This window comes from Salvelinus sp. IW2-2015, unplaced genomic scaffold, assembly GCF_002910315.2.
Source record: "Salvelinus sp. IW2-2015 unplaced genomic scaffold, ASM291031v2 Un_scaffold1798, whole genome shotgun sequence".
Lineage (NCBI taxonomy): Eukaryota > Metazoa > Chordata > Actinopteri > Salmoniformes > Salmonidae > Salvelinus > Salvelinus sp. IW2-2015.
The window spans coordinates 30,886-56,150 of NW_019943171.1; the positions used below are offsets into that span (position 1 = coordinate 30,886).

Genomic DNA, 25,265 nt, shown 5'->3' on the forward strand with positions numbered 1-25,265 from the left:
GGCCTGTTGTAAGACAGGTCCTCACCAGACATCACCGGCAAGTTTGCTGAAAATAAACGCAGTTGACAGTGTTGGATTCGACATTTTGAACATTGAGATATTAAATAAATGATAGAGAAGAAGCATAGAATATTAAGGAGTGAAATAGACTGGGTCTCTGTMGAAAGACAGATAGCTGTGGAATGTRTTGGGTGASAAGAGGAGAGCACCGTGTTGATACAGGAAAGACAGATGGACATCTGTGGATTAGGTTGAGGTCAGAAGGTSAGGACAAATTCCCTGAAGGGAGTAATAMGGGTTTGGTATCTTGTTACTATTTTCCTGTTAAACTATAAGATGTAAGGATTGGAGAGAAGGAGGAGTGTCTTAAGTGGGATATATATATCTGGATTGAAGAACTGTTGAGTTGTCTGATTACAGCTGTACAGAACCTTTGGGAAGAATTAAACTTGGTTCAAGCTTCTCTAGTGTCCTTGAGTTATTTACTCTGAAAAATAAGATCCTAACAACAGTGAGAGGACGTTTAATTTTTTGCTGAGTTTATTTTGGGTCATGATGGAGTGACAGAACTAAGCTTGTGAGGAAAGTTACATTCTTCAAGAATCAATGGCAATATATAATTATTATGAATTTAAAAGACAAAAAATAGATGTATCAATCACAGATTGCAGCTTTAATGAGCCTGTTGTAAAAGCACTTTTCTGTTCTCTGAATTCTTGTTTTTTACCTCTGTGTTCAGGTACTCCAGAACTCTATGTGGAACAACAGGAAGTGACTGGAGTAGAAGGAGGGAGTGTCACTGTCYGTTGTTACTATAGTAACTCTGGAKRTATGAAGTGGTGCAGGATGGGTGGTGATTGTGTGATGTGGTATTCTGGGACTTTACATGGAACATCAGTGACATTAAAGCGGACTAGTGAAGCCAACAACAGAACAGTCTTAACAGTGACTATGAGTGGACTGAAGATGGAGAACACTGACTGGTATTGGTGTAGAGTGGGAGAACTAGAGATGCCTGTTCACATCACTGTCAGTCAACAAACTGCAACACAGAGAACCTCTAAGATGTCCTCATGTTAGTAGATCAATCACATACTTTATGATCAATATGATTCACTTTGTTTTATCCACTGGTCTCATCTGGAACTGACTGTAATATTAACTATGAATGTGATGTTGCTATACAACCTGACTATCTGCTTTACCATTAACTTCATTGATGATATTGTTGTTTTACCTCACAGCAACCCAAGATCCAACCCCTCAACAACCCTCTGCCTCTCCAACTGCTGGGTCTGTTCAGACTGACAACACAAGTCAAGGAGCTGAGGGGAACATGGAGGAAGTCCACCAGAGGTTATTATCACTCCTTCAGCTGTATTATCCCACATATTGTTAGATAATATGAACACAGAGAAACATTACAATTCCATCATACACTACAATAGTTAATGATAACCAAACACCCTCCCTAAATGCATATAGAGACTGTTATCACTTCCTCTTGGGTGGAACATCTCTGTGGTTGCCTTGTGAGAAGTAGCAGCAATTCTGGTGTTATTCTCACTCTCTCATTTGCAAGGTCATGTTGCACACATAAAATTAACGTAATTTCAACAGTAATCATATTATCTCATCAAGTTTATAAACTTCCAAAGATACAATCAACCATGGAGGAATGATAGCATACCTAGCTTCACGTTGAAATTATGGTGTTTGTTGTTGGGCTAATCAGATGTCAGTGTAGCCTACATAAACCCAATCTCACTCTGAATTTACTTTCACGTACAGCTTGTGTAAGAAAAGTTAGAGGAGTTACTTTCAACTATTTCATGTTATGTTGGTAGTCTATGCAAATGAGTGTGGAAACTGATCAACGTGTTGACATGACTATTTAGCTGAGTTGAGCACAGCTTGTTTTCAAAGCTAAGCAAGGTACAAAGAGAAAGGCATCTGGATAACCCGTACGACGCTGGGCCAATTGTACGCCGCCCTATGGGACTCCCGAGCACGGCCATTTGTGTTACAGCCCAGGATCAAACCAGGGTCTGTAGTGATGTCTCTAACACTGAGATGCAGTGCTTTAGACCGCTGCGCCACCTCTTTATTTAGGTTAATAGCATGACATTGAAACAATGACGTTTATTGAAGCATACCATTTTACTATCAACATTGAAACAAGGTTAAATAAAATATGTCTAATCAAATCTAAAATTCAACATAATTTCAACCACCCAGTCGAATATTTTCTACGCAATTCCAACAAACATAGTTCTGATGATTATGTTGAAAATAGATTGATGTAACAACCTGTTAGTCAGATTAAGTCAATGTATTTAAATTCACGTTTGACCCTAATTTCAATGTTTTTAACGTTAGTTGAAATGAGCTGAAAACAGTACTGGTTGATGACTTTTTTCAAACCCAATGTATTTTTTACGTAGATTCCTCTCCACAATACGTTGAGAAATGACGTTGAAACAACGTTGATTTAACCAACATTGCTTACCATTTCCTCTTGGGTAGAAGAACATCTCTGTGGTTGCCCTGTGAGAAGTAGCAGCAATGTTGGTGTTATTCTCACTCTCTCATTTGCATTATTAAGTTGTACACTTATATGATCAGAGGCCGTCTGCACTCTAAGGTCCTTACTACTGATAAGTGTCTGTTCCAGGTGCGTAGGAATCAGAATAAGAATACTGGAAGAGATAGAGACTCACACACTGTCGAAAAAAGGTTAAACACTTAACTTCTCTGGGATATGTGGGACGGTAGCATCCCACTTGGCCAAAAGCCAGAAAAAATGTAGTGCGCCAAATTAAAATATATTACTATAAAAATCAATCTTTCATGAAATCACACATGAAAGACACCAAATTAAAGCTACACATGTTGTGAATCCAGCCAACATGTCTGATTTCAAAAAGGATTTACGGGGGAAAGCACACCAAACAATTATGTTAGCTCAGTACATAGCCACAGAAAAACACAGCCATTTTCCCAGCAAAAGATAGTAGTCACAAAAAGCAGAAATAGAGATAAAATGAATCACTAACCTTTGATGATCTTCATCAGATGACACTCATGGGACATCATGTTACACAATACATTTATGTTTTGTTTGATAATGTGCATATTTATATCCACAAATCTCGGTTTACATTGGTGCCATGTTTCAGAAATGCCTCCAAAATATCCGGAGAAATTGCAGAGAGCCACGTCAAATAACAGAAATACTCATCATAAACTTTGATGAAAGATACATGTTTTACATAGAATTAAAGATACACTTGTTCTTAATGCAACCGCTGTGTCAGATTTTTTTTTAAATACGTAAAAAGCACACCATGCAATAATCTGAGAGGGCGCTCAGATAAAAACAAAATTTCTCTGCCATGTTGGAGTCAACAGAAATATGAAATTACATCATAAATATTCCCTTACCTTTGATCATCTTCATCAGAATGCACTCCCAGGAATTGTAGTTCCACAAAATTTGTTGTTTTGTTCGATAATGTCCATTACTTATGTCTAGGTAGCTACTTTTGCTAGCATGTTTAATGCACATGTCCAAATGCTCGCGCAGATGCAGGCAAACTCGGACGAAAACTTATAAAACAGGTCGAATAAACTGGTCAAACTAAGTAGAGAATCAATCTTCAGGATGTTGTTGTCATATATATCCAATAACGTTCCAACCGGAGCATTCCTTCATGTCTGTAGAAGTTATGGAACGCAAGGCGATATCATGAGGAAAGCGCGTGACCAGGAACTGGCATTCTGCCAGACCAATGACTGAAACACCTCCCATCCGGCCCCACATCACACTAGAGGCTTCATTCTACGTTCTACAGACTGTTGACATCTAGTGGAAGGCGTAGGAAGTGCAAACAGATCCATATCTTACAGGGAATTGAATCGGCGATGAGTTGAACATTGACCAGTCTCAGAATTCTCACTTCCTGTTTGGATTTTTCTCAGGTTTTTGCCTGCCATATGAGTTCTGTTATACTCACAGACATCATTCAAACAGTTTTAGAAACTTCGGAGTGTTTTATATCCAATAGTAATAATAATATGCATATATTAGCATCTGGGACAGAGTAGGAGGCAGTTCACTATGGGCACGCAATTCATCCAAAAGTGAAAATGCTGCCCCCTATCATAAAAAAGTTAAAATACACCTGATTTGTATAGTAACAATCTCAATAGTAATAATATCATATCTTTAATTGCACGGTGAAGATCCACACGTGAATAGCTGCAAACAACTAATTATTACTTTTTAACAAATTATGAATTCATAATGATCTATTTTAAAGTTCTTATACAGTATGCCATCCATCAGGTCCATAGATGTGAAAGTCCTACTCATCTCTCTGGGCATGTTGGTGGTGCTGACAGCTGGTATCCTAGTAACATGGAAGATGTGGAGAAAGCATAGTACGTATTTAAAAATATATATATATATGACAATATATTAATGTTGGAATATACAATAGAATGAATTTTGCATACATTATGGCATGTACGTACAGTACACCTTCATTTAGCTCTGAGGAGACAGGTGGTGTTGAAGTGACATGAAATGTAACTGAGTCCATTGTAACTCAGGGGACATTAATATCTCCCTCTCTATTTCAGAAGACAATAAAGCCGAGAACCAGCCAATAATCACCTCAGCGGTAGACTACGCTCATCTTGTCTTTTCAATGATACATGTATGTGCCTTTCTATTCTTGATATAGTCATTTCCATACAGTACAGAGTCGGTGTGTGTCTCTGTACCAGCAGGACCCATTTCCTGACAATGATGATGTAACGTACAGTACTGTCGTCCTAAAGAGGAAGACCCAGCAAAAGTTACAGACCAAGGTAAGAATGATATAATTACATTTATTTTACAATTTTTTTATACATATAATATTGTTTCAACGATGAGAAAAGGACAAAACACATCTGAAACATAATAGTCTACAGATGTATTCCCACTGTGGTTATTATTATTATTACTAATGCTATTATTAGTATTATTATTATTACTAATATTACGTATTATTACTATTATTACTANCTGACACAGTGGTTGGATTCACAAGAAGTTCATCTTTAAACCTATGTAAAATATGTTTTGTTTTCTGAATTTTTATAATGAGTATTTCTGTATTTGAATTTGGCRCCCAGCAGTTTCACTGGCTGTTGAAGAGGTGGGAAGCTACCGTCTCACGTGCCCAAGAGAGGTTAACAGTTAAGTTACTGTGGTGCTGATCTTTAGGCCAAGGTATGCATAGTTTGTGTGCTCTAGGGCAACGGTGTCAAGAAGGAATTTGTATTCGTTGTCCTGGCAACTGGACTTTTTTTGGAACGCCATTATTTTTTGTCTTACTGAGATTTATTATCAGGGCCCAGGTCTGACAGAACCTGTGCAGAAGACTTGTGTGCTGCTGTAGGCCCTCCGTGGTTGAGGACCAGATAATCAGCAAACAGTAGACATTTGACTTCAGATTCAAGTAGGGTGAGTCTGGGTGCTGCAGACTGTTCTAGTGCCCTCGCCAATTCGTTGATATATATGTTGAAGAGGGTGGGGCTTAAGCTGCATCCCTGTCTCACCCCCCAGCCCTGTGGAAAGAAATGTGTTTTTTTGTACATGGATAAAATCCATTAAAAAAATTCACGCAACACCACTTTCCATCAATTTGTACAGCAGGCCCTTATGCCAAATTGATTCGAAAGCTTTAATGAAACCAACAAGAATTTGAAGAGGAATTTGCCTTTGTTTTGGTTTGTTTGTTTGTCGATTAGGGTGTGCAGGGTAAATACGTTGTCTGTCGTACCGTAATTTGGTAAAAAGCCAACTTGACATTTGCTCAGTACATTGTTTTCGCTGAGAAAATGTACGAGTCTGCTGTTAATGATAACTTTCCCAAGGTTGCTGTTTATGCATTTCCCACGGTAATGTCATGTTCATCGTATACATAATGAGCGCACCAAGGCGCGGCGTGAGTAGAGTTCCACATATTTATTAAAGTGAACCTTCAAAAAACAACAAAGAATAAACGAACGTGAAGTTCGTAGCGCACATAGCACTAAACCAAACCAAAACAATATCCCACAAACGCAGGTGGGAAAAGGACCACACTAAGTATGATCCCCAATTAGAGGCAACGATCATCAGCTGCCTCCAATTGGGAACCATACTAACACCAACATAGAAATACAAGACTAGAACACCTCCTAGTCATGCTCTGACCTATTGCACCATAGAGAACCCCAAGGGCTCTCTATGGTCAGGGCGTGACAGGTAATTAATGGGGTCAAATTTGTCTTCACTTTTGTGGATTGGGGTGATCAGTCCTTGGTTCCAGATATTGGGGAATGTGCCAGAGCTGAGGATGGTGTTAAAGAGTTTAAGGATAGCCAATTGGAATTTGTGGTCTGTATATTTTATCATTTAATTTAGGATACCATCAACCTCACGGGCCTTTTTGGTTGTAGGGTTTGTATTTTGTCCTGTAGATCATTTAATGTAATTGGAGAATCCAGTGGGTTCTGCTAGTATTTAATAGTTGATTCTTGGATTTGTATTTGATCATGTATCTGTTTCTGCTGTTTGTTCTTTGTTTTTGAACCAAAAAGATTGGATAAGTGGTTTATCCAAACATCTCCGTTTTGGATAGATAACTCTTCGTGTTGCTGTTTGTCTTCGAGTTTTCCAATTTTCCTACAAGTGGTTAGATTCTATGGATTCTTCAATTACATTGAGCTGATTTCTGACGTGCTGTTCCTTCTTTTTGTGTCATGTATTTCTGTCCAGGAAATTGTCGAGAAGGGTTTGAATTTGTCTTGCCTAATAGTTTTATGGTAGATTTCCAGAATACTTTCCTTCCATCTGTAGCATTTCTTAATATTATTCAGGTCCTTTGGCTTTGATGCCTCATGATTGATCATAGCTCTGTTCAAGTAGAGTGTGATTTTTCTGGGATCTGATTGTGGTCTCAGCACTACTGCCAAGAGATGAGCTATAGGTGTACCTACCGTAAGAGTCCCCTCGAAACCTACCATTGACTATGTACATACCCATTGTCCGACAGAGCTGCAAGAGATGTGACCCATTTTTGTTGGTTATGTTGTTGTAGTTGTGTCTAGGGGGACATATGGGGGAGGGAATACGGTCACCTCCAGATAGGTGTTTGTCCACCTGTGTGCTGAGGGTGTCAGGTTCTGGTCCAGTTCTGGCATTTAGGTCTCCACAGACTAGTACATGCCCCGGGGCCTGGAAATTGTTGATCTCCTCCTCTAGGGTGAGCGAAGTGAGCTGAGCATCTGAAGTTCAGGTTCTCTTCCTATGCATGTAGCCATGCGTTTACCTTCTGTGCGGTCCATTTCTCAGAGGCCAAACCCAGAGAGCCACCATGACGTGATGTACAGCACTGTGATGCCTGATCAGTTCAGGACAGCAGAGAAGGTCAGCATATGGCTACAAGCATCTCGGCTCTTACACAATATTATGACTGTTACTCATAAAACGTCATAGCCTTGGCAAATGTGCATCTGTTTTAGAAGACAATTGTATTTCCAGTATCACTTTCTGTCTTGGAACAAGCAATAGGTAAATGTACACTATAACAGTATAACAACACATTTTTGTTATTTGGGTCTCTCTCTACCAAAAGGATCCATTTCCTGAAGCTGATGATGATGTCACATACAGCACTGTCATCCTCCAGCACAAGGCCCAACTAAAAGGACAGACCAAGGTAAAGCTGTTCTACTGATTATCCACAGCTAGTATTATGTTTTCAGAAACAACAGTAGGTGATTGTTTCCTCAGTGTTGATATAGTCATGGTTATGTCACCATTATAGCTGTAGGCCTACTATATCACCTTTATGTTACATATCACAATCATAACTGTCTACACTTTTAATTTCACTGAGAACTGTGTTTTTATAGTGTACTCTCCATCATGACAGAAGTGTCCCTGTTCACCTCTCTCCCTGTTCCTCCTCTGTAGTCAGCAGAACCAGATGATAATGTGGTCTACAGCTCACTAGCTCTACAGGTGACCACACAGGTCAGTGTTGGTGTCTCCTCTGTCTGTTGTACCAGATGATGCTGATCTCTCAACAAAGATACAGACAACACCACATYACTATGTGTAGTAAACATCAATCTTTAAAGGTCGACTTTGGGCAAAWMCTCACAAATAACGAATTTCAACTGTATAACTGATCAATGCACCATCATACCAGGTCATTTAATGCTTAAAAACAAAACATAATTGTTGAATTTGGCTACGGAAGTGCAATTTCTAACCGATCTCTACAGCCTCCGTCCAAAAACAAATCCTGTGAAATGACGTCACCACATACTGGAAGATTTATTTTATTTTTTACATACTGCAAGAATTACCGGKTAGCTAAATTGCCTAGCTTAGCTAATGAACTAGCTACGTSGGTCGAGGCGCGCATTGACACATCCATGAACCACCAAAAGTCCAACCCATTTCTGCTTGAAAATTTAGAACGAATCAAATCAAAAAGAGGCGGAGACGGACAGTTTTTCGTACCCAAAGTCGCCCTTTAACCACACAAATATTTTTTTTATCTTTTTACTTTGCTGTATGTAAAACTTTTTCATCACATTGTGACCAGCTAACCTCATTGTTATTACTGTATCGATAACATTACAGTATTGAGTGTGACTGGGTTTAGGATGAAGCTCCCCCTAGACGCTGATCTCGGGTCAGTTTCGTAATGTTTCCTACTATTGGTTAAGGTTATGCGTYGGGGGAGCTGGAAGAGGATCCTAGATCTGTACATAGGGGAAACGTCACCACGGAACTTRTGACTGAATGTTTCACTTCCTCTCCAGCAGAGGGAAGCAGCAGCACAATAGTGACTGACTGAGAAGACATTGGTTGAGTCCTTTTACTGGAAGGACAGAACACTCCCCTCTCCTGTGTTACATCATCTATCTTCCTCCAATATGATTCTGTCATAACTCTTAACCCACCCCAGAAAGACCCCTCTATATTTTAGTGTAATAAACTACTGAAGACAGTCTGCTGTGTTTGTTTTCATTATCAYCACATATCTGTTACATTAAGGTTATACTAGTAGAACCGTTTTCTACAGTTCCACTAGTTCTACATACTGTACTTTTGTGTGGCTCAAATTTTGGAACAGACCGGTGCTTCATCGCTCTSTTTTCACAGGGCAGCGATCATTAACTTGATTCAGCACGGGACAATTTTTTATTGTGCGGCTGGTCAGGGGGCCGGAACATAATAACAAATAATTTGTAGACTGCAAMTTGACCATAAGAAGCCCAAACAGATATAATATTTGACAAAAATATAATCATTTCAAACCTTGCTTATATTTGTATACAATCACATATAGCTCTCTATTATGCGTGGGAATASTTTGGAACAGATTTTWAAAAATTAAATCACTTAGAGCTGATTTGCTTTTATGTTCAACAATTATAATAAAATAAAAAATCCAAAATATATATATACATATTTAGATTTTTTTGCTCAGAAAACACCTGTAATTAATCACATCAAAAGTGTATTACGATCTTAGTAGCTAGCTAGGCTACTATAAATAATAGCTACTGTAGTGCAATAATAAAAGTGACTACTGGTTTTTGTTTACTTTGAATTTTAACAAGGTCATTTTGTTGAATATTTGAAGGAGAGAGCATTCACTCCCCACAGTAAAATCCATCCTAAATCAACAATCCAAGTTGTTCTATCCAGCAGATGATGTTGCAGCTGGCATCTTGTTACCATGGCAATTTTAATGCGGCACCCAATTAGTATTTTCTTTTAAGGTGGAAATGTGTATATGACAAACACCCAGGTCATTTTGGGTTTGTATATATTGTTTGATTTGAGCTTGTTAAACGTTTAAATTCATTATAGCAAAATATAGAATTAACTTCCTCTCGCATAATGCCTGAACTATGCCACTTGTAACGTCTTCAAGAGGCTAAAATGTATTGATTACGTACTATAGGTGTTGAACTAAGGTTGCATTTGCAATTGTAATTTAACAAACGTTTTTTTCTTTGCTTGCTCACCTCACTTTTACAAGAAATTAAATGTGTTAAACATATAATCAAATGTGTATTGCCTTAAGCAGGATAGTCCCAAGTCAATAGGCTATTTAGGTTACTAGAATACCTAGTACCAGAGATATTGAAGGAATTCAATACTTTCTATACCGTCTCTGCCTACCAAAACATGCACTTTATTTAAAGATGAGTGAATTATTATCATGAGGTCACCAGCACCGCACAGTGAGTCGACTAATTTAGAGCATAGAGCATTATTGTCTCTAGCCACTAACACGTGTCTCACCGTAGGCTACCGCTCCGCACCATCCTGTCGACCTCTCGTTCCTCCGAAGGGGGGCTGGCCCCACAGGAAAAGCTGATTTAAGTGTAGTAAAATCCATGCACTGTGTGTAGCAGGTAGTTCTCAGTAATTATAACACAATCAGACATATCTGCCTACACAAATTACATGACTGATGTTCTCCTTTAATTTAATTCCTTACTTTCTCTATGGTTCCTTTGGAACAAATCATGCATTTTCACAGCTGATCCCGGACTGAACCATTTGGGTTCTGAGGGGATTTATTTATCAACAAGTTCCACGTTATTGTATTTAGAGGAAATATATCCTAGCCTAATGAAGTCTTGAAGATGACTATGTTAATTTGATGACATTAATGTAATATATGTCATTTTTAATAACAACCAATGTGTGTTTTAATGGGAAATAAAGAAAAATGTTTCCTTGTTTCGCCATGTCTAGACCATTCCAAAGCCAGCTGTTCAGAACTAGCCCAAATATATTTTGCGTCGATATACTAGAGGACCACAACATATCTATAATTCTTGTAATTTATGCGGTCTTGTGGAGAAGAACATTGGTTTATGTGGATGTCACTTTGTTCCCCTGATTGTAACTGCTGGAACAGTGGACGGTAAGTAGCCTAGCCTTCTACAGCAAGGTAGCCATGAATCGAGCAATAACCCTGTAGCCTACTGTTTTAGGTTGGTTATTTTGTTGCGACTCTGATACCAGTTAATGCTGATGTGCTCTTCCTGTATTATATACAGTTGCCTCCTAGGTTATAGCTGTGTAGGCCTAATACAAATATAATATTGTATGCTGCATAGGCTTATCGTTGCTGATATTGGAACGGGTACTATTTAGTGGTCAAATGTTTAGCCTATTTCCTATCGGACTTTAGGCTGCTGGCTTCCAGAGCGCTCGCTGTCAGAACCGCGGGGTTGCGCGTTGACAGATGACGGGGGCGCGCTTCAACATCGGAAAATGTGACACACCGTCCATGCAGGAGGTAAGACAGCTAGCTGTTCGTTCAAAATACTGCCTTTTCGTAACTTGAGTGCCAGGGACAGTGTCAGGGTGATATTGTTGCGAAATGTTGTTTTAAAAGGCTTGCACGACGTTCAGCTAAATGTATGCTCAGATTCAGAAAACTGTAATGTCCTCAATGATGGCATTAGACTGAATGAGAGTAACAGTCGGGTTATAGTGAAAATAAATTCACCCCACAGCTGTCAGGTGCAGAGCTTTGCTATTCCTCTTATTTCTTGGAAAGAAGTAGCCACTCCTCTCTCTGTCTCATGTGGAAGAAAGGCTGTTTCTTCACACTTTCCCTCTGTAGAGTTATGGTGTGTGTGTGTGTGTGTGTGTGTGTGTGTGTGTGTGTGGTGTGTGTGTGTGTGTGTGGTGTGTGTGTGTGTGTGTGTGTGTGTGTGTGTGTGTGTGTGTGTGTGTGTGTGTGTGTGTGTGTGTGAGACACAGGGAAATGACTGATTAGGACTATTTTAGGGATCTAGGGCAGGGATGTTGGCTGTGATATTAGTCTTTTCCTCTATCCCCCCCCCCCCCCCCCCTCTCTGTCTTTCTGTCTCTCTGTGCTCGTATGATGGAATACAGCAACCAATATTACAGTCCTGATAGTTGTTTTCCAGTCTGGAAGTTGTTTTACATTGCTGTTAGTTGTTCAGAAAGCATGTGAACAATGATAACATACATACATAACATAAATTGTAGTGCTCGATTGAATGACTCCCAAGAGTAAAAATAAATGTGGTCTGTCAAATAAAGTGTAACCTGGCAAACAACCTAAACTGCAGCAGATTACCCTTGTCTATACCAGCTAGAAGCTATATGGTCTTGTTGAGGTCTATATTAACATTGTGCTCATGTGATGAGCTGCTAGATTAACCTAGATGTCACTGCAGTGATGATCCATTAGCAGGTTAGGCGGCTGCCTATGGTGGCAGATTGACAAGGGCGGTATTTTCTGAGCTAAACTGACACAAGACACCACTCCACACAAAATTCACTACCTCCATAGATATCTTACGGCTTGTTAATCGCCAGGGGCCCCCGCACTCCAGCGCCACCGCCTAACAAAAACCCCATAGAGCCACATGGTCCATTTCTCTCAACCAGTGGCCTATGGGTTTTTTAGGTGAGCGCTGATGCGGCCCTGTGATAAACAGTGCGCACTTTGTCAACGGCAGGGGCGCAAAATATTTTGTTTGTCCAGTCCCAGCACGCCTCTCCAGGGTGCTGTTGAAGAGACTCATTGCTGGAGCGCTCCAACAACGTTCCGTCAAAACAATCATCAAACATAAATGATGGAGCAGATATAGGATGTTGTAGAAACAGTATGTGGCCCTTTCTGTAGCCTGCAGGCTGGAGATAAAATGTTTGACAATGTAATGAGACAGACACTTTTTACATCGTGCAGGATTCGCCGATCTATAACCTAACCTAAATACAGTGCATTCGGAAAGTATTCAGATCCCTAGAATTTTTACACATTCTGTTACGTTACAGCCTTGTTCTAAAATGGATTTAATCGTTTTTTCCCCTCATCAATCTACACACAATACCCCATAATGACAAAGCAAAAATTCAGTAWTTTTTTTTATTTTTTGCTAATGTAGTAAAAATAAATGGATATATCGCATTTACATAAGTATTCAGACCCTTTACTCAGTACTTTGTTTAAATACCTTTGGCAGTGATTACAGCCTCAAGTCTTCTTGGGGATGACGCTAGAAGCTTGGCACACCAGTATTTTGGGAGTTTATCCCATTCCTCTCTGTAGATTTTCAAGTTCTGTCAGGTTGGATGGCGAGCGTTGCTCCACATCTATTTTCAGGTCTCTCCAGAGATGTTCGATCGGGTTCAAATCCAGGCTCTGGCTGGGCCACTAAAGGACATTGAGAGACTTGTCCCGAAGCCACTCCTGCGTTGTCTTGGCTGTGTGCTTAGGGTCATTGTCCTGTTGGAAGGTGAACCTTCATCCCCAGTCTGAGGTCCTGAGCGCTCTGGAGCAGGTTTTCATCAAGGACCTCTCTGTACTTTGCTCTGTTCCTCTTTATCTCGATCCTGACTAGTCTCCCGTCCCTGCCGCTGATAAACATCCCACAGCATGATCCTGTCACCATAATTTATTAGTTTTTTATTTATTTAACCTTTATTTWACTAGGCAAGTCCAGTTAAGAACACATTCTTATTTACAATGACTGCCTACCCCGGCCAACCCTAACCCGGACGTTGCTGGGCCAATTGTGCCCTGTCCTATGGGACTCCCAATCACAGCCGGTTGTGATACAGCCTGGAATTGAACCAGGGTCTGTAGTGACGCCTCTAGCACCATGCTTCACCATAAGGATGGTGCCAGGTTTCCTCCAGATGTGACGCTTGGCATTCAGGCCAAAGAGTTCAATCTTGGTTTCATCAGACGAGAGAATCTTGTTTCTCATGGTCTGAGAGTCCTTTAGGTGCCTTTTGGCAAACTCCAAGCGGGCTGTCATGTGCCTTACTTAGGAGTGGCTTCCGTCTGGCCACTTTACCATAAAGGCCTGATTGGTGGAGTGCTGCAGAGATGGTTGTYCTTCTGGAAGGTTCTCCCATCTCCACAGAGGAACTCTGGAGCTCTGTCAGAGTGACCATCGGGTTCTTGGTCACATCCCTTAACAAGGTCCTTCTCCCCAGATTGCTCAGAATGCCAGCTCTAGGAAGARTCTTGGTGGTTCCAAACTTCTTCCATTTAAGAATGTTTGAGGCCACTGTGTTCTTGGGGGCCTTCAGTGCTGCAGAAATGTGTTGGTACCCTTCCCCAGATCTGTGCCTCGACACAACCCTGTCTCTGAGCTCTACAGACAATTCCTTCAACTGTTGGACCGTATATAGACAGGTGTGTGCCTTTCCAACTCCTGTCCAATCAATTGAATTTACCACAGGTGGACTCCAATCAAGTTGTGGAAACATCTCAAGGATTATCAATGCAAACAGGATGCACCTGAGCCCAATTTCGAGTCTCATAGCAAAGGGTCTGAATACTTAAGGTATTTCTGTTATTTATTTTTWATATATTTGCAAACATTTCAAAAAACCTGTTTTTTCTTTGTCATTGCGGGGTATTGTGTGTAGATTGATGAGGGGAAAAACATATTTGATCCATTTTAGAATAAGGCTGTAATGTAACAAAATCATAGATGTCTATGATTGGTTCAGATTTGATGATGAACCTGATTTAAACATCCAGACAAATGTTATTTTTCAATGTCCGGAAAAGACGCCTTTTCAACATCCTGGAAAATTTGTATTTTAAACATATGGAAAATAAATGTTTTCACCTTTCATTAAGAACCTAAATTGAACCAAGCTTCAACGTCTGAAAAATACATATTTTACATGTCTTTTCAACGTCATTTTGCTCACTGGGAGTTTTTTTGGGGGGTCGGGAGTCTTGCCTAGGGCAGGCAAGGAATGGCCCTGGATGAATCACTACTAAGTAATCTCAGAGCCCAAAACCAAGTCTTAAAAGCCTGACAGCTACTCAATCTGTCATGGGAGACCTGTACAGTGCCTTGGAAAAGTATTCATCCCCCTTGGCGTTTTCCTATTTTGTTGCATTACAACCTGTAATTTAAATTGATTTTTATTTGGATTTCATGTAATGAACATACACAAATTTCTCCAAATTGGTGAGGTGAAATTTGTCACACCCTGACCTTAGAGATCCTTTTTATGTCTCTATTTTGGTTTGGTCAGGGTGTGATTTGGGGTGGGTATTCTATGTTCTTTCGTTCTATTATTTGTATTTCTATGTTTTGTCCGGGTAGGGTTCTCAATCAGGGACAGCTGTCTATCTTTGTCTCTGATTGAGAACCATACTTAGGTAGCCCTTTTTCCCACCTGTCTTTGTGGGAAGATGTCTTTGTTTGTTGGCACTATAGCCTTTAGCTTCACGGTTGTTTTGGATTGTTTATTGTCTTTGTCGGCGTCATATAAATAAAGTAATATGTACGCTGACCACGCTGCACCTTGGTCCTCTTCATTCAACGGCCGTGACAAAATAAAAAAATAACTTGTTTCAAAAAAGTGGTTTGTGCATATGTCTTCACCCCCTTTGCTATGAAGCCCCTAAATAAGATCTGGTTCAACCAATTAACTTCAGAAGTCACATAATTAGTTAAATAAAGTCCACCTGTGTACAATCTAAGTGTCACACAATCTGTCACATTATCTCAGTATATATACACCTGTTCTGAAAGGACCTAGAGTCTGCAACACCACTAAGCAAGGGGCCCCACCAAGTAAGCGGTGCCAAGGAGCTCTCCAAACAGGTCAGGGACAAAGTTGTGGAGATGTACAGATCAGGTTTGGGTTATAAAGAAATATCCGAAACTTTGAAAATCCCACAGATCACCATTAAATCCATTATAATAAAATGGAAAGAATATAGCACCACAACAAACCTGCCAAGATAGGGCCACCCACCAAAACTCAAGGAGGGCATTAATCAGAGAGGCAACAAAGAGACCAAAGATAACCCTGAAGGAGCTGCAAAGCTCCACAGCAGAGATTGGACTATCTGTCCATAGGACCACTTTAAGCAGGACACTCCACAGAGCTGGGCTTTACGGAAGAGTGGCCAGAAAAAAGCCATTACTGAAAGAAAGAAATAAGCAAACACGTTTGGTGTTCGCCAAGAGGCATGTGGGGGACTCCCCAAACATATGGAAGAAGGTACTCTGGTCAGATGAAACTAAAATGGAGCTTTTTGGCCATCAAGGAAAACTCTGTCTGGCGCAAACCCAACACCTCTCATCACCCTGAGAACGCCATCCCCACAGTGAAACATGGTGGTGCCAGCATCATGCTGTGGGGATGTTTTTCCTTGGCAGGAACTGGGAAACTGGTCAGAATTGAAGGAATGACAGATTGCGCTAAATACAGGGAAATTCTTGAGGGAAACCTGTTTCAGTCTTCCAGAGCTTTGAGACTGGGACGGAGGTTCACCTTCCAGCAGGACAATGACCCTGAGCATACTGCTAAAGCAAMACTTGAGTGGTTTAAGGGGAAATATTTAAATGTCTTGGATTGGCCTAGTCAAAGCCCGGACCTCAATCCAATTGAGAATCTGTGGTATGACTTAAAAATTGCGGTACACCAGCGGAACCCATCCAACTTGAAGGAGCTGTAGCAGTTTTGCCTTGAAGGATGGGCAAAAATCCCAGTGGCTAGATGTGTCAAGCTTATAGAGACATACCCCATGAGACTTGCAGCGGTAATTGCTGCAAAAGGTGGCCTATACAAAGTATTGACTTTGGCGGGGTGAATAGTTATGCATGCTCAAATTGTCCGTTTTTTTTGTCTTATTTGTGTCACAAATGTTTTTATTTAGCATCTTCAAAGTGGTAGATATGTTGTGTAAATCAAATGATACAAATCCCCCMAAAATCTATTTTAATTCCAGGTTGTAAGGCAACAAAATAGGAAAAATTACAAGGGGGGGGGGTGAAGCCACTGTAACTAATCTCTGCAACCTGAACTAAATCAGCTGCTCGATTTAAAATGTTAATGTTAAGGCTAACTGTCTTTCTCTGTTATCAGATGATGTGAACTTTGACCTCTGACGGTTGGTGTACTGATGATGACGAAGCTAACCGTACTAAACTGTTGACCCATCCAACTGCCTCTGAACAGGTCCAAGCACCACCATGCCTCAGGTACACAGCCTTATTATACTACAATATATTCTTCATTATTCTTCATAATATATAGATACTTTATCATGATGAGTTGCTAGGTTACAAACTTAATGCTGGCTATTGTACAATATCACAACAGAGTCATTTCYGACTTTCTCTCRCTTTCTCTCTCTGTCCTCCTCCCCCTTTACCTTTCTATCTCCCCCATCCAACTCTGACCCCTTCCCCTTCTCTCTCTCCAGCCAGGTAGCAGTGGGATGGAGCCTGTCTTTGGTGAGGCCTATGGGACCAACGGGTTATCTGTGACCTTAGAGCCATTCACCATCTCTCCTACAGGGGGCATTGCAGAGTCAGACAACGTAGGTACAGTGGAAAACATTTGTCACTTGTGTATGTCCCATGTCTGAATCAGTGGAGGCTGCTGAGGGGAGGCGAGGTCATAATAATGGCTGGAATGGAGTCAATGGAATGTGTTTGATGTGCTTGATACCATTCCACTAATTCCGCTYCAGCAATTGTGAAACCATGTGCTTGATACCATTCCACTAATTCCGCTCCAGCAATTACCACGAGCCCCAACTCCCCAACTAAGGTGACACCAATCTCCGGTCTGACTCAGTCCCTGATTAGAGGGGATGGAAGAATGAAAACCATCAATGCTATTGACCTCTGGATCTGGAATTGAATACGACAGAAGTAAAAAACGATGTGTGTGTGTGTATGTAACTCAGTGTTATCATAGACAGAGTATGTGTTTGGTCTGTGTTGTAGTGTCCTAAGGGTGTGGTGGTGATGTTGGGGGCCCCAGCCTTGTCCCTGTGTCGAGGCCAGCAGCCTGGATGTGAGCTACTCAGTGATCTCTTGGAGGATGTGTTCACTGACGACACACACAYCTCCGAGCGTCGCTGGGACATCTCGGCACTGGATGACATCACACACTACACCAAAGGCAGCCCAGAGGGGGCACCACCGAGCTGCGAGAGCTCCTCCGTCTCACCTGAGGTATGAGTTACTCTTAACCACAGGTTGTCCGGATTGACATCATCACCAACCTTCACCATTAGATCCCGGGAAGTCACTTCTGGTTCTGGAGATCTACAGGGTGTGCAGCTGTTTGTTCCAGCCAAGCACTAACACAACTGAGGAAGCTATTGATTAGTTGAGTCTGATGTGGGTCCATGGGCAGTCCTTAGGAACTCTGACCATGGTTTAGAGCAAACTTCTACCTACTCTGTTTTGCTCTCCACAGGGAGGCAGAGAAGAACCATGGTTATCCCTAAGACCAGGGGAGAGGCAGCCGAGGAACCCCACAGACCTCACACCCTGTGTAGGGTTGGGGGCTGGACACCTCCTCCTGGCTGGTAGATATCCGGAGTCCTGGAGCCAAGAGGCTGGAGGGCGGGAGAGTGAAGCTAGGGAAGGGCTGCAGCAGGTGGGGCAGGAAGAGATGGTGCATAACTACTCTCTACAGAGTGAGCCAGACACTGAGTCTAGTCAAGGAACAGACAGCGATATTGAAGAGGAAGAGGAGGAGAAGGAGGAAGATGGGAAAGAGGAAGAGGAGAAGGGGACAGAAGCCATGGAGGAAGAGAAAGGGAAGGAAGAGGAGGAGCTTCAGTCCCATAAGAGACAAAAGAAACGCCGGCGTTACTGGGAATGTAGCCTCTTCAGTGAGGCAGACCTGGGGAGAGATGGCGATAAAGATAGATTGAGAGCCAAATGGAGAGATGGAGAGAAGGATAGAGGGAGAGCCGAAGAGAGATATGAAGAAGGAGATGAAGATAAATATGAAGGGGATATCATCTGGGACCCTAGCACCCTACCCACCACCATGTGCCTGAAAGAGGGGACCTCCACCAATGGTGAGACCTCAACCCCAACCCATAAGACTCATTCATGTACAATTGAATAAGGAAAGGAAGGTGTAAAACATTTTTACATTTTATATGTTCTTMATTTTTATAAATGTATCAATATTCATTTGGTGGGTCACATACATACTAGGAAAGTGTTAATTTTAAAGGGATACTTCGAGATTTTGGCAATGAGGCCCTTTATCTACTCAGAAGAACACAGATGATACCATTTTTATGTCTCTGTGTCCGATATGAAAGACATTAGAGGTAGTTTCGCCAGCCAATGCTAACTAGAATTAGCGCACTGACTGGAAGTCTGAGTATCGACTAGCATAAATCTGATATCCACGACTTCATCTGACTCTGGGGAAGTAGATAAAAGGCCTCATTGCCAAAATCCCCAAGTATCCCTTTAACACCATGGGTGTTCAAATTCAGAGGTAAAATGTGCTGCTTCAACCTCGCCATCTCTCATTTCTATCGCCAAACACAAATACTTTGTTAGTGGAGTCTAAAGTATAGCTGCATTAGCTGCACTGTCAGTTGCGTCTCGAGTGCTTGTGTGCTTGGAAACATACAATTACATTTAGTCATTTAGCAGATGTTCTTATCCAGAGCGACTTACAAACGTACTTATGTAAAACCAACCACAAACTCCTGTGTGTTCCCCAGGTAAGCGAGGCCAGAGGAAGGCCCGTCGTACAGATGCCAGTGACCTGACCCCCAGCCCTGGGAAGCTACAGAGCTTGGGAGAGCAGCTCCATACACTCAGCTCTGCTCTGGAGGGCCTGACTCCTGTCAGTGACCTGCCTGTTACTGCCAGGGCCCCAACACGAAAGGAGAGGAACAAACTGGCCTCCAGGTGCACGTACACACTAGGACACAGACACATACACACGACTTACCTGACTTACCTGTCTAACTATAGAGGCATAATTCGCTAGTGGCTTTTCCACACTGCACTTTCAGAAGTACATTTGATTTGTACAGCATGGTGTCCCGGATGGAAGTACCACTCAACAGAACTGTGCTGTGTTAAATTCAACCTGCGTCTAGCTAAGTGCTAGTGAGGTCGAGTGTAGCGCAGCATAAGCTCTGGCTATAGGTTGGTAAACTGTCTCTCTCTCTCACTCTGTCTCTCACTCTCTGTCTCTCTCCCTGTCTCTGTCTCTCTCCATCTCTCTCACTCTGTCTGTCTGTCTGTCTCTCTCTCTCTCACTCTCTCTCACTCTGTCTGTCTGTCTGTCTGTCTCTCTCTCACTCAGTCTCTCACTCTCTGTCTCTCTCCCTGTCTCTATCTCTCTCTCTCTCCATCTCTCTCACTCTGTCTGTCTCTCTCTCTCTCACTCTCTCGCTGTCTCTCAATTCAATTTCAATTTAAGGGCTTTATTGACATGGGAAACATGTTTACATTGCTAAAGCAAATTAAATAGATAATAAACAATAAAACATTGACTGTAAACATTACACTTACAAAAGTTCAAAAATAATAAATACATTTCAAATGTCATATTATGTGTATTATGTGTATATATACAGTGTTGTAATGATGTGTAAATAGTTAAAGTACAAAAGTGAAAATAAATAAACATAAATAGGTTGTATTTACAATGGTGTTTGTTCTTCACTGGTTGCCCTTTTCTTGTGGCAACAGGTCACACATCTTGCGTGATGGCACACTGTTGTATTTCACCCAATAGATATGGGAGTTTATCAACACTCCCATCTCTCTATCACTCTATCTCTCGCCCTCTCTCTCCACAGAGCGTGTCGGCTGAAGAAGAAAGCCCAGCATGAGGCCAACAAAATCAAACTGTGGGGGCTGAACCAGGAGTATGGTGAGTTATTTCTTCCGATTTATAATCAGTGACCGACCTAAAACTGTTGTTATGGGTTCTGTTGGTGATCCACCAAGTAGAGACAGATTGTGTTTCTAGCCAGGACCCTTTCTCAATCTAGCTGGTCCTTGATCTGTATGTGCAGTCTTAGGACTTGGTAATACAGAGCAATCAGATATGGCACCACGCTATTCTCAAGATGTGACCTAATCAACCAGAAGCCACAGGGTCCTGACCACTAGAGGCTCCTCAGAGTAGGAAGGGGAGGGMAATGCTACTAAATGAATTTCTGAAAAGTTCAAATGGTTCAACATTAAAAAAGCTATCCTTTTTAGATAAAACTATACTAAATATATTCACGTCACCAAATAACTGATTAAAACACACTGTGTTGCGATGAAAGTCTACAGTAGCCTCAACAGCACTCTGTAGGGTAGCACCATGCTGTAGCTGGAGGACAGCTCAGCTATCTTCCATCCTCCTCTGGGTACATTGACTTCAATACAAAACCTAGGAGGCTCATGGTTCTCAGCTCCTTCCATAGACTTACACAGTAATTATGACAACTTCCGGAGGACGTCCTCCAACCTATCAGAGCTCTTGCAGTATGAACTGACATGTTGTCCATCCAATCAAAGGAACAAAGAATGAATCTAGTACTGAAARCATAAGCTACAGCTAGCTAACACTGCAGTGCAGTGGTGAGTAGTTGACTCCAAGAGAGTGAAAGACAATAGTTAAGCAGTTTTGAACAAATTAAGTAGTAGCAGCAGAGAGAGGGAGTGATAGCTATATTTCATTGTCTTTTTCCCTTCTTCTTAGTTTACTTTTCACTTATCTAATGCAGCTAGTTTAGCCTACTCAACATCCTGATTCAAACAGAGAAGAATGCTATTTATGTTAGCTAGCTGGCTAAGGCTAACCAACGCTGCAACTCTTCAASTCAAGRTTAAGCTTTCTGTTTTATAMATTTATTACCACCGGGGCCCGCTGGTTTAACTGCTTGCTGTACACTGTACTGTGTGATTGTACATATGGATTGGATTGTGGGTTTACTTACACGTTAGTTCTAGTTTGTTGACTATACTATTAATATGGTGACAACAATGCAGGCTTAGTGGTTAGTGTTATGGTATGAAGGTTTGGCTTGGAGAGGTTTTTGCGCTTGGTCATAGACAGCTGTTGTGTTGTGCACTGAAGTCCACAAGCGAAGGAAAAATGTGAGAGGAGAGCGCGTAAATGCAAAAAGGAATTATACAGCGAGCATTAGCAATGATTCCGTATTTGTCTGCTATGAAAGTGAACTGTGTGTGCGGATGATCAGGGGTGTATTCATTCTGCCGATTCTGTCTTAAACAARCAAACGGAACGGGGAAGGACCTACCTGAATTTGTCCAATACAAACTCTTGTTTTAGTTGCAAAACGTTCTGTTTGGACTAATGATTCCACCCCAGATCAGCTAGATGCAGGCAAGAGTGTGCAAGGCGGTACTGAATGTGTCACTGTCTGTCACCTTGATTATTCAAAAAAAATCTACCTCTCTAATCTTAAACGGCACCAATCGCCACTGGCCCTAACACACTGTTGTAGATAATTATCTGTTTCATACAATCCTTTTTCACACTTAACATAGCCTATGTGCTTTAAATATAMATTTTTATGATTTAATTTATACTGAGACTTTCCAAGGGAATTTAGCCAGTATGCAGCCATTTTAGCTCATTCAGTCAATCCTTCATGTCTCTGGTGGTGTAATTCTTTCAGATGGCCTGTTGTGGGCAGTGCTGCAGATAAAGGAGCTGATCCGCCAGAGAGTGGAGAGCAGAGAGGAAGACACAGAGAGAGGATGTCTGAGAGAGAGACTGGAGGACATTCTGAAGGAATCAGCTGGTGAGTAGTGAGTATGTAGTCTGTTTGGACTGTCATGAGACCCTGTGAGTGTGACTGTATTTTAATGTAAGTATGTTAATTGTATGGATGTGTCTTTGTGGGTATTTGTGCGCATGCGTGCGTGTGCGTGCAGGGCCACGTGTAGCAGGACGAGGCAAATTGTTTGTGGAGAGGATCTTGAAGAACCCTGCCGGGAGACAGAGCACCAGAGAGACTAAGGGAGAAGGGTCATCAGACCCTAGCCACTAACCTCTTCTCCCCACCAGAGTCACTATCCCGCCCCTTCTTGCTTCACTTTGCACTTTCTAACATGGAGAGAAGGTAGGATAGGCAGGCAGTCAGGCAGGCAGACAGACAGGCAGACAGACAGGTAGAGAGCATCTGCTGTGTCTTGGCCTCTAGCTGTTACAGTATAGCTGATGAGTGTCTCAGAACATTAACGTGTGGCATGTTTGTTTAAGATTGTGTGTGTGTGTGTGAGGGAGGAAGTGTGCATAATTCCAGTGTATCTATTGCATTATGTACTATAGTATATACCATCGTGCCTATAGGAGGACACTGTGTGCTGCTAGCTAGTCGTAGTTATACACTATCTATTATGGAAGAACAGGGAGAGGAGTGACATTGAGTATGGTGCTTATAATAGTGGACATGATGACTAAGCTGTTTATCTTGACGTCCATTTTGAATCGTACTGTAAACCAAAAGTGCATAGATAAACAGACAGACAGRGGGAAGGACTTTGGCATCAAGTGAATGTTGCACAGTGCTTTTCAAAGATGCTGAATGCTGCTTGCATGGTCGTTTTATATGTCTCTGCATTCCTTACAAAGTAAATGATGTTTCTCTACAGATCCTCTTTAAAACTGATGTCATAATGTACTGTACTTCTCTACAGATGAACCTGTGTAGAGGATTAAAAAAACTTCAACCAGGGAAACTCCCGTCTTCAGGAGGTTTTCTGGTTTTATTTTCTTCCTGCAAATCAGTGACTGGACTGCTACCTGGGAAACCTGGGCCCATGTTCACAAAGAGTCTCGGAGTGCTGATCTAGGATCAGTAGATCATAATTAATAGGATTACATGGACAGGGGGGGACCTAATCCTAGATCAGCCTTCCTTCCCTGAGACACTTTTTTAACATGGGCCCAGGCGTGTCTTCTCTCGGTAATGAGTGATTAAGTGCCACAGGGAGAAGAGAGAACAGCGGACACTGCTGCACCCCTGAGTACCATAGTTGTCCATCCATGTCCTAAACCCACAGTACTGTAACTGTTAGAGAGATCCACATCAATGGTTTCAAATCTGATTCATATATTTCATATATCTGATTCATCTATCTGATTCTTCATCTGATTCATCTATATAGGTCTTTTTGTAGCCTGTGCCTTTGAATGTTCTTTGAGAGCAATATATTAATACGCACACCACCACATCTCTCTCTGCTTCTCTCTGTGCTGCTGAGAATATAGAAAACACAACTCATTCAGAGATAACAAATACCCTCCTATACAAACCTGAACGTTTACTATTCTCTCATTTGCAAAATGGAAATGAGTACATCTGTCCTGCAGGGATTTTTGAGAGGAAAGGTGTAGTGTGGCCATTCGGTCAGTATAGTCCCTATAATCCCAGGCCTGTATTCATAAAGCATCTTAAAATGCTGATTTTGGATCATTTTAGATCATGATGAATAAGATTACCTGGACAGGGGGGACCTGATCCTAGATCAGCTTTTATTCACATTTAAGTCAAGCTAGCTAGACGTGACACTCCTTCCTACTCTAGGACTCTTTATGGATATGGACCCAGAGCTTTACTTCACTCCAAGTCCTGTCATTGCACTTCATGTACTTGAATGTAGGAGCACAGTAGTCTATTTACTTGAAAGATGGAGCACATTGAGAAATGCAAGGTCCTGCTACAGTATATTACTGACACTGCAGGGGTCATGAACTGCCCGGCCACAGATCTTGGCAATAATCCTCAATTGGATGGACGAGTGACCATATCCTCAATTAATCCCAAACAATAATGGAACTGCTCATAAAAGTATTACGTCTTAACATGCGTGCACAAACACACACATGAAAAGAAGTGATACAAAAAAATAACATGTCATATAGATCATAACTAATAATTGAGAAGTTTTCACATTTATTGAATTTATAGATTTTGAAGAAGTGCTGTATATCATGATCAAGGGAACAGATTTGTCTGGGAAATTAACATGTATGGAGTTATAGGCCTTAACAGACCAGGCCTTAACAGACCAGTTATAAACCTTAACAGACCAGGCCTTAACAGACCAGTTATAAACCTTAACAGACCAGGCCTTAACAGACCAGTTATAGGCCTTAACAGACCAGGCCTTAACAGACCAGTTATAGGCCTCAGCAGACCAGTTATAGACCTTAGCAGACCAGTTATAGGCCTTAATAGACCAGGCCTTAACAGACCAGTTATAGGCCTTAACAGACCAGTTATAGCCCTCAGCAGACCAGTTATAGGCCTTAACAGACCAGTTATAGGCCTCTGCAGACCAGTTATAGGCCTTAACAGACCAGTTATAGGCCTCAGCAGACCAGGCCTTAACAGACCAGTTATAGGCCT

At 41.5% G+C, this 25,265-nt stretch overlaps 2 protein-coding genes across 4 annotated transcripts in view; both read left to right on the plus strand.

The window, feature by feature from the left end:
• The window catches only part of LOC112072008 (polymeric immunoglobulin receptor-like), a 17,421-nt gene extending 9,141 nt beyond the window's left edge, over positions 1 to 8,280 (plus strand). The window contains exons 3-8 of the mRNA XM_070439602.1: positions 740 to 1,075; positions 1,245 to 1,356; positions 4,349 to 4,443; positions 4,645 to 4,685; positions 4,795 to 4,875; positions 8,015 to 8,280. Coding sequence (XP_070295703.1) covers positions 740 to 1,075; positions 1,245 to 1,356; positions 4,349 to 4,443; positions 4,645 to 4,685; positions 4,795 to 4,875; positions 8,015 to 8,113 — 764 coding nt within the window. The 3' untranslated portion in view covers positions 8,114 to 8,280. The remainder of the gene's footprint in view (positions 1 to 739; positions 1,076 to 1,244; positions 1,357 to 4,348; positions 4,444 to 4,644; positions 4,686 to 4,794; positions 4,876 to 8,014) is intronic.
• Positions 8,281 to 10,831: 2,551 nt separating this feature from the next.
• LOC112072004 (CREB3 regulatory factor-like) overlaps positions 10,832 to 25,265 on the plus strand; it is a 16,256-nt gene continuing 1,822 nt past the window's right edge. The window contains exons 1-10 of one of the 3 annotated variants that reach the window (XM_024139409.2): positions 10,832 to 11,000; positions 11,271 to 11,378; positions 16,970 to 17,085; positions 17,310 to 17,430; positions 17,839 to 18,069; positions 18,317 to 18,929; positions 19,596 to 19,785; positions 20,688 to 20,761; positions 22,527 to 22,652; positions 22,786 to 25,261. In XM_024139409.2, coding sequence (XP_023995177.1) covers positions 17,860 to 18,069; positions 18,317 to 18,929; positions 19,596 to 19,785; positions 20,688 to 20,761; positions 22,527 to 22,652; positions 22,786 to 22,901 — 1,329 coding nt within the window. In that variant the 5' untranslated portion in view covers positions 10,832 to 11,000; positions 11,271 to 11,378; positions 16,970 to 17,085; positions 17,310 to 17,430; positions 17,839 to 17,859 and the 3' untranslated portion in view covers positions 22,902 to 25,261. Of the gene's footprint in view, positions 11,001 to 11,270; positions 11,379 to 16,969; positions 17,086 to 17,309; positions 17,431 to 17,838; positions 18,070 to 18,316; positions 18,930 to 19,595; positions 20,029 to 20,687; positions 20,762 to 22,526; positions 22,653 to 22,785; positions 25,262 to 25,265 lie in introns of those variants that run through there. The other 2 variants (XM_024139408.2, XM_070439603.1) reach the window with 2 other exon arrangements.